The sequence below is a fragment of the Plodia interpunctella genome, chromosome 25 (assembly GCF_027563975.2).
Source record: "Plodia interpunctella isolate USDA-ARS_2022_Savannah chromosome 25, ilPloInte3.2, whole genome shotgun sequence".
Lineage (NCBI taxonomy): Eukaryota > Metazoa > Arthropoda > Insecta > Lepidoptera > Pyralidae > Plodia > Plodia interpunctella.
The window spans coordinates 6,758,028-6,771,251 of NC_071318.1; the positions used below are offsets into that span (position 1 = coordinate 6,758,028).

Sequence of the window (13,224 nt, forward strand, 5' to 3'; positions counted from 1 at the left end):
AATGTTATGTTAAAATAAAAAAAATTGAAACAGGTATTCAATTTTAACAAAAGATAGCTATAACTTATCCATTTTTTCTGTCATGGAATGGGCTCGGAATTTATTTTTCCCTTTTTCATGATTTCGTCCTAAAAGAGCACGATATTTTTTGACAAGGTATTATGTTTTCATTTATAATTTTTTCACGTGTACTAATAATGTTAATATAACACTGTAACATTTACCATGGATCTAACGGAAACAAAAAAAAAATGAATGATTATACATTTACGAATTCTCCCAGTGCGCCCTCGCCCTTGCCCAGGCGCCGGAGTGGCGGCGGGTCGACGCAGCATCGCGCAGACATCGATCGCTTCAGCTCAGCTGGATCGGGGCGTCCTTCGGCTTCCAAGCAGAAGGACGCTGCTCAAGGTCCACCTCAAGGTTTGAAGCGGTGGTGGCCCAGTGGTTAAGACCTTCCGCCTGTTATAAAAATATCCTAGGTTCGAATCCTACTCGTGCCACATGAGTTTGTATACCAATGTGAGTCAGTCATGTATTGTAGTTTTCATCGAACACAACTTGCTTACTATGAAGGAAAACTTCACGATGTTTTCCGTACCAGAAACCTTTGCCAGTTTAGTTCACCAGTGTGTATACGACTATCGGTCGCTAGATGAGGGTGGGTTGTCGTAAAAGTCATGTCAGATGCCTTTAGGCGACTTGAATAAAATCTTACACCAGTGTTAGCGATAACACACTCGATATGATGATGGAGGTCCACTACTCCGACTCAATCCCAACACTTCTCAGGTCATGGGGATCGAATATGTCATGCTCATTCAAATGGTCAAACCGGTGGATCGAACCGGTTGTGGTCGAGCTACCCGATGGCTGACCCATGCGTCAACTCGTGAACGGGTGCTGCCGGAACTGGTCAGCTCGACTTCTTATTAAAAATATTTCGTTTGGTCAACCACATATCTATTTATTTTCAACAGGACTCGATCACAGTCATAATAATATAGTTTAGTATACTTTTGACCATGTACTTTATTGTTATATTATGGAGTAAAATGTTTATTATTCAAAAAATGTTAGGCCTTCTGGAAAATCTGTAAAAATTAGTTTCATTCGGCATTTCTTCTCAGCAGTGGTCGTTCTGAAATGCTAGTAGGTAGTTTGTAGCTTTGGTAAATAATATTTAATTTTAAATATGATGTGAGATAGTTCTAATTTCTGTATAAATTATTTGAAATTTTTTTTTCAAATAATTTATACAGAATGAATGATTGATTGAATGAATGAATGAATGAATGACTGATTTATTTATAAACTTAATGACTGAAATTTATACCATTTCAACGCTGTTCCGTCGACGGAAGTCATCGTGCTGGACAACGGAGCGCAACTAAACAATGGGGCATGGCTCGTAGTCAGAATCAGAACACGAGTCATAAAAATCAGTAATTACTTCTGTGAAATACCAAAAGTTTACCAAAAGTTCATAAAATACTTACATAATTTCGTGTTTACATTAAATAGTTGTGTAGTTGCTCAATCAGTTTAAATTAAAAACTAAGACTGGGTTTTAGTTTAAGGCACCGTTCTGCTATCAACAACATTCATATATATATGTATGTGTATATAAATTTCGTTTCTGAATTAATATTTATTCTTGTTCTCAATTTTCTTTCTCTTTCTGTCTCTCATCTTAGCGCTTTCCCGATTACTTCCACCAATCCGCTCCGACATTAAACGGCGCGTCGCTGAACGTCATGTAGACCTATTTTTATATTTAGTTTAACCTAGAAATTTAGAGTTAAATTTTGGAGAAACTTATATAATACTTATTAGGTACTATCATGATAACACTATTGCTTTCGCTAATGCGAATTGCTGAGAACTGGAATTCTCTCCCCGCACAGATATTTCCCAAGTCTAAGGCAAGAGTGAATATGCATTGTTTGTGCTTACGTGTAACATCTTAAACCTCATCTCTGCTTCGATACAGCTCAAACTAAAATATTTTCCGGGGCACTTACTTTCAGATACCCGCTACCCGCTAGTTTGTTACCCTGAACCATAAAAAAGTTATGAAACAGAACGGCAAACTAAGTTGCATTGCCGTTGTTGCTTGCAGTCCCGTTCACAACTGTACCTTAACCTCCCCCCACCGCGCATGCGCCGTCGACGCCCGCAGTTTGTTGATATCGATAATGCGAGCTGGTCTCTGCGAACTGTGAAATTGTTACAACTTACTGTTTTGTGTGTCTGGTGCGATGGATTGTTGAGATGGAGGTGAAGATCAGGTAAGTCGTTTAGAAGCAAAAGGGTTCAAGTTGCCATCAGAAGTTGTCTTTCACGGCTCATAGAGATATACCTACCTATATAATGTTCAAAGCTACAAACAGGATTTTGGGACGAGCAATGCTGAGAAACAAAAGACGTTGAAGAAAAAATGTTTTTGATTTCTGTCTCACATATGGTAAAAATCAAAAGTTATCGAAAGAATCGAGTTAAATTTTGGCAATTTGTTTGTTTGGTGTGCCTGAACAAGGAAAAATTCTGTGTCTTCAAAAACACTGTAACTCGTTTAACAGCATTGCCCTATAAATGCCAGACGGGTGAACACACGGCAATAACTCTAAAGACAGCTATATATATATATATATATAGTAGTTGGTATCAATACGCCGCTGTCGCAAACAAACACCGCAGCAAAATTGATCCAATTTTTTGTGCAGTTTCTCGTAAGAATTTTGTTGAAATGAAACGGATGGTACATTTATTTAGATAACCTTTATTAATACTCCCCTATCAATGTTTATTTATTTAATACAAACCAATTTTTATTATTATTATGGTACAAAGGGTGCTAAAAGCATTTTATAACTACTTTTAGCTAGACGAAATATAAGAATCTACATATGAATGAAATTTATTGCGTTAAATGTGGTGCATAGGTACTGATAATGGTTGAAAATTAAGTTTTACACACTTAGTCATTTCTGACGTGCAAACAATTATACAATATCAGTTAAGAAATTGATTATAACCTTTATTACATAGAATTAAAGACCATATTTCGTCTATTATTTGTAGTTTTCGGTACGCATTTAATATGCGTCCTTGTAAACAAATTTCGGAGTGGAACCTGCGAACCAATGCAGCTAGCATTGGTTGGATTCTAATCACTTAGACCGCAATTCTCTAATGCATTGAATATTTCAAGTTCAAATCAAATCGTTTATCCAGAAATGAATTTCGTGCGTCCGCTAATGATTTATTATTGTAAATATAATAAGGTATGTTTAAAAAAAATATATGTCGAGTTCTATCGCGATGAAACTTATGATTTTAAGTTGGACTATTCCCTATACAAATGTGAAAACCGCATCAAATTTCATCCAGTTGTTTTTGCCTGATGGGCGATAGCATCCCAAGCGAAGCCGGGGCGGGCGTCGAATAATATATCTAAGAACGAGTCGTTTTCTTATTAGGGAAATGAACTCTAAATGTTCGTTAGAATATCTGGGTGAGGTCAAGCGACCACTGCGGAGGTTACTCTATCAGGGCCTTATCGAGAAGGTGTATGGACTAGACGACGTCGTATCGGAGGTCGTGGGTGCGAATACCATACAGGAAACATACTCTTGATTTAATGATGATGAAACTGACACGAAATCATGAGTTTGCATTATATATATTAACGTGACGCAGCAGGAACCTTTCTTATTTAATGTTGCTGACGTTTCAACAACCTTGCAGTCGCTGTGGTTCAACTGTGGTTGCATCCAGACCGAACTATACGTCATGTATAAGTATAAAAGTATTTTCGGTGTGGTGTACATATAGTATATTCATGTGTCTAAAAAATGTGTTTTAAAACCACTATCCTCAGTTTTTTCAGTATTAAATTCTATTTTCGGAAATATTAATATAATTATTAATGCTACAAACTACTGCATACTATTTATAAACTGTACCTAGTTACCTAAATGCCAATGGCTGTACGACTAATGACCTCTTCACTTGAACGGTTAGTCACACGTTATGGTTCCACTTCATTTCTAGTTCAGAAGTTATTTCGCCCGCATCGATTGATATCGAATAGTATTCACCCCTATATTATAGGATTGGGGTAATCCCCAATCCTATAATATAGGGGTAAATACTATAGCTCAATATATTTGAACTCGTGTGTATCACCTTAGACCTTATCTCTACTTTCCATCAGAATAGATTCAGGTCATATGCACTCAAATTCCTAATTATTATAAAAGCTAATATTCCTACACAGACCATATGGTCTGTGTGTTGCTGTAACATCACTACATAGTACAAATAATATTTTAACAAAAATTACATTTTTGACACAAGCTATTGTTGTTGTCAGAGAGATATCTTAATGCATTCTGCATGCATTTGTCACACCAAAAATATAATGTCCGTCCAGTAAACCGTTGAAAAGTTCCCTTATCGGGAGCCGTGCCTGGAGGTCATGCTTATCATAATAATGCATTGTCATCCAAACTAAACGTGTGTACACAATTTCAGCTCAATGTATTGAACATACATTGCAAGTTAAAAGCCAAAGCAGCCCTCCGCATGTGTTTCTAGTCTTTCTTCTATGCAACGGATTTTAATTCACTTTTCACAATCAATAAATTGACCCCATGCGAAGCCGGGCCAAGTCGCTAGTCCATATACATACTAATATTATAAATGTGAAAGTCCGTTTGTAATTGTTTGTCCATCTTTCACGTCAAAACAGAGCAACGGTGAGTTTTAGTGTGGAGATACTTGGAGAGCTAATCTAGACGCGGGCAACGACTAGTATAGATATAATTCTCATCCACAGTAGTCTAGCGCGCAAAAGTAACTGTTCAATGTCATAATTACAGGGTGCACCCCACACCCCGGCCGTGGCCGTGGCCGGGCTGGGACGCGCGCCACCAGTTCCTCGACCGCTACAACCGCAGGCGCTTCCGGCTGACGCTGCAGGACCTGGCTCGCTTCAGCCTGCACGACTCTGGGGGCCTGGACGTCGACTGGCATCCACTGCCTGGGCAGGGGTTCGCCGTGTATGTTCCCAAGAATTTGAGGAATGTGATCCAGTGAGTGGTATCACCTCTCTCTCTCTCTATCGTTCTCGTTCTCGGTTCTATATCGCTGGTGAGTGAACGAAACCGAAGCGAAATATTTCATTCAGTTGTGATTTTATAACCTGCTTGACGTCACCGCTCCTTGTTGTCCATCGGCTACCAAGGCTATATTTCGCTTAGTCGCCTCGTAACTACTACACCGTGAGTACGACCAAGAATAGGATCACTCCGTATCCTCCCGTGGATCTCGTAAGAGGTGACTAAGGGACAAATGCCTTTATAGCTGATAGACAACTGAAGTGTTTTCAATGAGGGATTGGCTGAGAGAATGATTCGGGCCGACGACCGTGCGAAGTGGAGACGAAAAAGTAGGAAAGTGGACCCTGGGCTCCGATGCTCCTCAATGGCCAATGAACCGGGAAAACGCTTCATTTAAATGTACGTAGTGTAGCTTAGATGTCGATGTGTAGTAGTGATGGTGATGAAAGATCATGCGTCACGTCAAATCAATGGAATTAGTACGTACCTACTTCGTCACTGGTAACTAATTCCGTGGTCAAATCACATACTTTGTTTCCATGTATCAAAACGGTCTTATATGACAGCCGAGCGTTTTGTTTCTATTTGTTTTGTTTAGTATATACTTTAATGACAAAAATACTAAATGATACTTCAAATAAAAATTATCAATTAAAGTGACATTGATTATCGTCTTTCATTATGCATATATACGTTTTATTTTATACACAAACTAAGTACCTTATTAAAAACATGTTATTACTAGATAGGTATAATGTAATGACATTAATTTAATTGAAAACAGATCGCACATCGCCAGACTGAACGCAGCCGGCCAGCGCTCCACGGGGGACAGCTACCAGGAGGGCTCGTGGCCGCCCGCGACTCCACCCGCGGGCGCAGGGAAAGGCTTCGGGTTGTTCGGAGGAGATGACTGGAAGCTGCCAGACTTGAAGGTACAATGGGTTCACAAGAGTGAACTGAAGCAATAACATGAATAACCAACACTGTTGAAACGCGTTTTTTTCGGCATTTCTTCTCAGAAGTAGTCGTTCCGATTCACAAAGTCTTTCCGATTACTTGCTATATCTATTAGATAAAATTTGACGTGAAAAAGTACCTCTGATTTCGGAATAAAATTATTAGTATTTGAGTAATATACAGGGTGATTATATTATTATTTTTTTATACCTACATGCTCAGTCCATGATACTGAACAACTTTTCGTACGGGAGCGACACCGAATATGCAAAAAAATCAGCTGAAACATACATTTTCCTGTTAGGTACATATTATATTGATTTTAAAATAATAATTTTAAAAAATAATAAGAGTAACAACTCTCTCAGAGTTTCTTTATTGCTGCTTAGGAAGGCTTAAATACAACGAAGTAACAAATATATAAAAATGACAGTAGGTATAGGTATTATTGTGTTGGTCGAAGAAATAAATGAAACCATTGATTAATTAAATTTCTATAAATCTTCTAGAATAATCATACTACCTAGATAGTTATTTCATCAACTGAACGACAAATGGAGCGTTATGACTGCCACAAGCGTGACTCAATCGCTGTGCATATAATTGGCGGGCTGTGATACACGAACGCCGTTCCGTTACGAATTGCTTATGTAAGATATGAGGAATCAATTAAAATGATTCAGGTGGTCTAACGTGTTGTGTTGTACATGTTTTTAACAAATAGGTCACTTGTTTTTGGCTTGAGCCCGCTAGAGCCCTTATGCCGGCTATAACACGCTATCCGCAAACACTTCACCGAATTTTGATAGATTCGACGTACCTTCATTGTTGGTTTTTTTTTCTCATTGCAATGTTTCGGCATAAATTATTCAAATCATATAACTTTTGAAAATATTTTTTCCTTTCAGCATTTGCGCCTGGAGCCTATTCCTATGGCACCAGCGGGTATAAACCTGGACCGTCGTTACAACCACTGGGAAACAGCGCGCGCGTGGGCGGGCGCCTTACTCGTGTTGGTCGCTCTTGTTCTACTAGTCCGAGCGCTAGAGAAGTGTATGCACTGCAAGCTGTTTAAGAGTTAGTATCATTTCAATAAACATCTGTGGCCGTCTTACGTAGACCGGAATTACGTCGAGAATAAATGTTTGGCATTCCCGCTCTCGCCTGGTCCAGGCAGAAGGTGCAAAACCAAAAAGAGCTGGCTTGGTGTCAGAGATGATATGCGTGCAAATGGTGAGCGAGTCGAGGTGAGACATTGTCTGCTCTGGCCCTCGATACAAGCACTGGGAGCTATTTGCAAAACTCGTCTTTCTCGAGAGGAAAAAAGTAAGAAACCGAGATATAGATAATGTTGATTGGGGGCTGTCAGCTGGCGAACTAAACGGAATAACACCGGCACTCTCCTGTTTCGGAGGCCCTTTGGCCATCTCGAAAGTCATCAATAGACTAAGGATGTACTTTGATCGTTGCAAAAGCAGCTTAGTGTGGTAGGGTTACTCGCGCCATAACAACTTTGGACGTGGCTTGCAACAACTTGATCAAGTACTACAGTGCTTCAACATTAATTTATTGACGTAGGGCTTTCAAATTTGTTTGACAGTAAGTAAAACATCTTCAGTGCATACACATGAATGCTTCTTCGTAGAGTTGGTTACAAATGTCTTCATTCAGTCTCTTTCGACCGGATAAAAATGTTATTTGCCCGCCATGGTTACTTATGTTGTAACTGCGACTTAAATTTCAAGAGGTGTTTTAAGTAAGATAAGATATTTTAAACTTTTTATTATCATTTTCAGATAGAAGACGACAATCCCAAGAGTGGCCGACGCCGAATGTCCTCGCAACTAGCCGTAAGTTTATTGAAATACTACAGCATTTGACAACAATTTATTAGGATGTGGTTTTATTAAATCTAAAACGTTTCATGTTTCCAGATCGACACGGGAATGATCTAGATGTGACATTGACACCGCGCATGGAAAACTCCCAAGGCTTCCAATCTGAGAGCAACCAGGACACTACGAGCAATGACCTCCCGCCACCATACTCCGAGTGTGCCATTGGTGAAGAAACTGCCAACAATAAATTTATTGCTCCAGAAGATCCACCGCCACCTTACTCAGCCTGTTACGTCACATATTCTAACCCAAGAGACGGAGTACCTTCTGTACATTTCTTGAACAGACAAAGTACCTTTCTAAACAGACTTGATACCGGCCAATGCAGTAGCACACCTGACGTCGACATCCAAAATGCAGACAACTCCGCCAAAGAAAATGATGGTTGTGACAATTCTAAAACAGAATTGGTGTTCGAAAATGGTAGGGTTATAGAAAGGGAAAATGTTGATTTAAATGAAAATAATACTCAGAGAAATATTAATATTGAATGTGTCGTAAACATTAGTGAGTCAGGATTGACTAATGTACCTGATAGATTAAGTCTTCAAGTATAACCATATTAATGGGCTGATTTACGTGACTATAGTAACGGTATTTTTATACGTTATTTTCGTCTTAGACCAGAATTTGATCTCTGAAAGTATAATGTGAGATGCGCTATAGACCCACGCCTGTAATAAATTATAAGTAAGTAACTAGTATTTAGATGATTTTTGTAATTTTGTAGTCATAACCTTTTGACACCATAGTAGCTGTAGAAGTCACAGACCACCTGAAATTAGATGTAGCTATCATAGATATGTAGACAAAATAGTTTTAACTTTGTCTGAAATACATAACATTATAAGCAATATTAGCGAGATGAGTACATATAAGACTATATAATAGAAATATTGCAACAAAGTACATCGATACAGTAGGTACGTATGTCCCACAACACGCAACCCACAGCTCTTATAAATTATTATATTATTATCATTAATCTCCTTTTTAATTTCGTCTTCAATTCCCATATCAATCCTTGATATGATTAATTATTTTTAAATAAAAAACATATTTATTTTTTGTTTTATTTATTTTACCTACATCAATAAATAAAATCCTATACTAGTTACATGTAACAAGCCTTATATCAATGTTCATTCGTATATAAATAATAAATGCACTTTGAGCTCAAAGCAAATTAATTAATTAAATTTAAAAAAGTATATTTTATACAAGTATTTTCTCATAATTAGGAGGACACATTCACAACTGAACCCTAATTTAAAAGTTTCATAAAATGAAACTTAATTTCATAATAAATTTAATTTAACTAGGATACAACTGGCGTATGATACAAACAACTCAAATGTTACACAAATAAATGTTCTACAATGCTATCAGTAGTACAACACAGCTCTACAATCTATCGAATTTACTAATTACAGTTAACAATATATATAAATCAACTTTGATGTTAACTGGAGTACTTTGTATTATTTATGCGCCAGTCGTATCTTTCTGTTTGTCCTAATTAAACGTTTATTAATAGGTGCTTTTAAATTATATTTCAAATATGTAACTATAAAATACTTGTTAAAATCATAAGAGATCTCTTTTCTCCTTTCATTAAATATAAAGTTTTGGTCTATAAATACCTACTTATATTAGAAATAGTGATTACAATACCTTACATTGTATCCTACAGTCTTCGTTACATAACAACTTTAGATAGCACCTTGTTAATGAATTGCAATATAACATTTTACGTAGACAATTTAGACTAAAACACACTGACACTGAATAACTGATACTGACTAACACTGATTTGTGTGCATAGAAAAAAAATATAGGTATTTTTTTATTTTAAATAAATAGGCACCCATGTCAAAAATTTTATCAATATTCATACAACTAACGCTTAATACAAAATAACAGTCATCTTTATTTCATTAGAAATCCAATTAAATTCCATGCGATTTTGGAGTAAAAGTTAAATTTATCCAAAGTTTTTTGAAATTCATGTTAAATTAAAAAATCGTTCACGCTATTTTATTATATTGATGACATTTTTAAGGGTGTTCATTCCGCGCGGAAATTATGAGACTGCTTTAGGATGACGTATTTTATCTTCAAATAATAAATCTCAAATATAGTTATTAGCGAAAAATATTTATTTTAGTAGAAAACGGCATAAATAGGTAATATTGTGTGCAATTATCCCCATTTTTATTCATGAGGCTATTTAAGAGTGACAAATCAAAATTTAAGTTGCAATACAGGAATTTCGATTAGTTTTCAACTAATTATAATCGACAAGTCTCATATAAATTGATCGAGAGAGCACTGTACTAGAGGGTATTCAGTAGGCCCTCAATATACTTCTGTTCACCATATATGGTGGATTAGATATAACTTATATGCCGGATATATCGCAAAAGTTAACATTTATTCTCTAGCTATTTAAATGCCCCTTCGCAATAGTATGTTTATATTTGATGCTGCATCGCACCTTCAAAAGCTTTTCTTGTCTGATGACTTCTTTGCTCGGTGCAGGCCTAATCCAGCAGTGATTAAATGATACGAGTACAGTATGAATACGTTATAGATCAGCGCCGTGCGCGCGGCGCACGTACTTGGCGAAGTAGTCGGGCCGCCAGCACTTGCACGAGCCCGGGACCAGGAACCAGTCGTAGTACAGGCGCACCTGGACACAGCAACGTTGGTGGTTTGGGTATATTACATAAAAGATAATCTAAACTATGAAATAAGTAAAATTATTTATTAGGCTGAACAACTTTTGCCGTTATAGTGTAGCTGGTCTGCTTGAATTCCACTTCAAAATGATGAATAGATCATCGATTTTTATACCTCAGCAGTGAACCATTATATCTATCCTCAGCCATCGATTTTACCTTTCTATACGACATGACCCTTGCCATTTTTTCAACTGATCCATGAATTGCCACGAAGGCTATTCTTCTTTCCTTTCCCCCTTCACAGCGAGTACAGAACGAGCGCACAAACCTGGAAGCAGCCGAGCTCGTCGCGGCCGTCGCACGCCGCGTCCGCCGGCGCCGGCTCCTGCGCGCGCACACATCACAATCAACACTTAGCATTTTTAAGTTAGAAAATCAACATGACTGATGCTTGATTTCTCTCTCTCTTGCTTGCGCAGATCCTACCAGAAACACAGAAGACAGATCCTACAAGAAAAAACAAACAGGTAGGACGTTACTAACATCCATGCACTTTTCCCATATCGTGTACGCATCTTGTCAAAAAAAAGTGACAACGTGTGGACGCAATGAAGTGCTACATGTCTTATGTTTCATGTTAGTTACTGCTCTTAGTCCTGCAGAAACATAGTTATGAATAAACACTTAAGAGACTAAGTATCTGATATTCTGTCTGAAACTTTTCAAACTATTAACACTTCGAAACGACCTCAAGACTATCAAGCCAGAAGGGACATTATTGCTTGTAAAGAAGTAAGTAACGTACTACTTTTCACATCTTCAAGGTGAAAATAATCTTATAGGAACTCCTGCGATCAACCCAGTAGTATCTACATAAATCAAAGTCACATATAGTAGAGTAGAGTCTCACCTGGAAGTTCTGCTGCTGCGGGTAGTGGAGCTCGGCCACCAGCAGCGAAACCCAGCGCGGGGAGCTCAGACATCCGCCTTCCAGGTAGTGGCAGCGAGACTGCATGCATCTGCAAACACATAGCAGAATAATCATCATCTGCCTTACCTACCTATTATCTAGGGTCGGCGCAATATCTGTTATATATAGCAGAATAAACCACATTATAACACCCGTGCGTTGAAACACGCACGGGTGTAACCTGTAAAACTTTGGGATTTTTCTATAAATGAACAAACTCAGACAGGGAAAACTACATCTTTCTTCGATTCCGCTCATATAGAAGAAAAAGAAACATTTGATACAGTATCATGTCTTGAATCTGAATCATGAGTTGCGAAACTCGATGAACACGTTTAGCTGTATAGCCGGCTTAGGAATAATTTACTTAAATGTAAATTAAATAAGTAGGTAATAGAAATTTAGAAATAGCGATAAGAGAAGAAACGGGGAAAAATTAACGTTAAAATATTTCGTTATATTTTAACGCATGACAGCATTTTAAGAGTTCCAAATTCTTGGTATAATATAACGCCTAAAAATTTTTTAAAGCAATGAAACTAGCTTTTATTCTGCTATTTTATCACGGAAGTAAAAAAAGAAAGAAACTTTATTTACTTCTTGTAAATAAAGTTGTACAGACACAGAAAATAATGAAATAACAAAAAGTTTGCTTAGTAAAGTTGTATTAGGTACTAAGTATAAAGCGATGGTGGTGTTATGGTTAAGACGCTCGTTTGTGGATCGAAAGGTCCCAGGTTCGAATCCTACTCGTGCCACATGAGTTTATATACCAATCTGACTCATGTATATGCTTCCGGTGAAGGAAAACATCGTGAGGAAACCTGCACACTGGTTGATTATTAACTTGTGTGTGAAATGGAGAAGGCAATGGCAAACCACTCCATTACTAATGCCGAGAAAGTTGTTGTGTCTTTAATTCCACGTAATGACCAAGACCCTCAGCCATGAGGAATACGACTATGAAGATTAGGTACTAAGACTGTGGTGAAATTGGTGCCATGTTCAGAAGTAAATAAAGATAAAAACAGATTTATATATCCTAATAGTATATGAAAAGAGAAACTACTCTTGGATTAGGTACCTACCAAACTCTTAGACAAGATCAAGTAGTAATTACAATTAATACCTGGTAACTTCAACGGTCTGGGTGAAGTATCCCTCGTACGGTATCTGTACGACGTATCTCCACACTCCCTGGTAGTTCCTCGCGAATACTGGCGTCGCGTACTCCACTCGAGCCGGGCAGGGTGTGGGGGGGCCCTGGAATTAATAGAATCATTAGTACCTGTGCAAACTGTCATTTGTTACCTGTATAAGGAAAATGCATGGATTTCATAAGTATGTACTTCGTCAGTACCAACTAATTCCATGGAACAATGTAAGAATAGTAAAGTAAGGATCAAAAATCCCTTTCTGACCCGTGGAACACCAAAGTGGTTCTATTATTTGTGGTTTTTACCTCGTATCTATGAGGATGAGGAGGCCTGGATCCTGGGTCCTCGCGTCTCTCGACACCTTGTGCTGGGCTGGGCTCACTATCGCCATTGAAAGCACGGTACAGCATACAAAAACTGAAAAGAAAA

General features: G+C 37.8%; 2 protein-coding genes across 3 annotated transcripts in view; one reads left to right on the forward strand and one right to left on the reverse strand.

The window, feature by feature from the left end:
• Positions 1 to 2,137: 2,137 nt before the first annotated feature.
• Positions 2,138 to 9,047, forward strand: LOC128680723 (uncharacterized). 2 transcript variants are annotated; one of them, XM_053764069.1, is made up of 6 exons: positions 2,138 to 2,291; positions 4,887 to 5,099; positions 5,911 to 6,061; positions 6,995 to 7,163; positions 7,883 to 7,936; positions 8,021 to 9,047. In XM_053764069.1, the coding sequence occupies exons 1-6, from the start codon at positions 2,275 to 2,277 to the stop codon at positions 8,539 to 8,541; spliced, it is 1,125 nt and encodes a 374-aa protein (XP_053620044.1). In that variant the 5' UTR covers positions 2,138 to 2,274; the 3' UTR covers positions 8,542 to 9,047. The 2 variants fall into 2 exon arrangements, with proteins under 2 accessions (XP_053620044.1, XP_053620045.1); XM_053764070.1 differs by having other exon boundaries at positions 4,887 to 5,066.
• Positions 9,044 to 13,224, reverse strand: part of spz6 (spatzle 6) — a 29,333-nt gene continuing 25,152 nt past the window's right edge. The window contains exons 6-10 of the mRNA XM_053764067.2: positions 13,101 to 13,212; positions 12,768 to 12,901; positions 11,579 to 11,687; positions 10,997 to 11,053; positions 9,044 to 10,676 (exon numbers count right to left, since the gene is read on the reverse strand). Of these exons, the coding sequence (XP_053620042.1) occupies positions 10,572 to 10,676; positions 10,997 to 11,053; positions 11,579 to 11,687; positions 12,768 to 12,901; positions 13,101 to 13,212 (517 nt within the window). The 3' untranslated portion in view covers positions 9,044 to 10,571. The remainder of the gene's footprint in view (positions 10,677 to 10,996; positions 11,054 to 11,578; positions 11,688 to 12,767; positions 12,902 to 13,100; positions 13,213 to 13,224) is intronic.

Bases quoted from the DNA above. Each gene is read 5' to 3' on its own strand.
- LOC128680723 (XM_053764069.1), top strand. The intron at 5,100-5,910 runs GTGAGTGGTATC...AATTGAAAACAG, and splicing joins AATTTGAGGAATGTGATCCA to ATCGCACATCGCCAGACTGA. The intron at 7,937-8,020 runs GTAAGTTTATTG...TCATGTTTCCAG, and splicing joins GAATGTCCTCGCAACTAGCC to ATCGACACGGGAATGATCTA.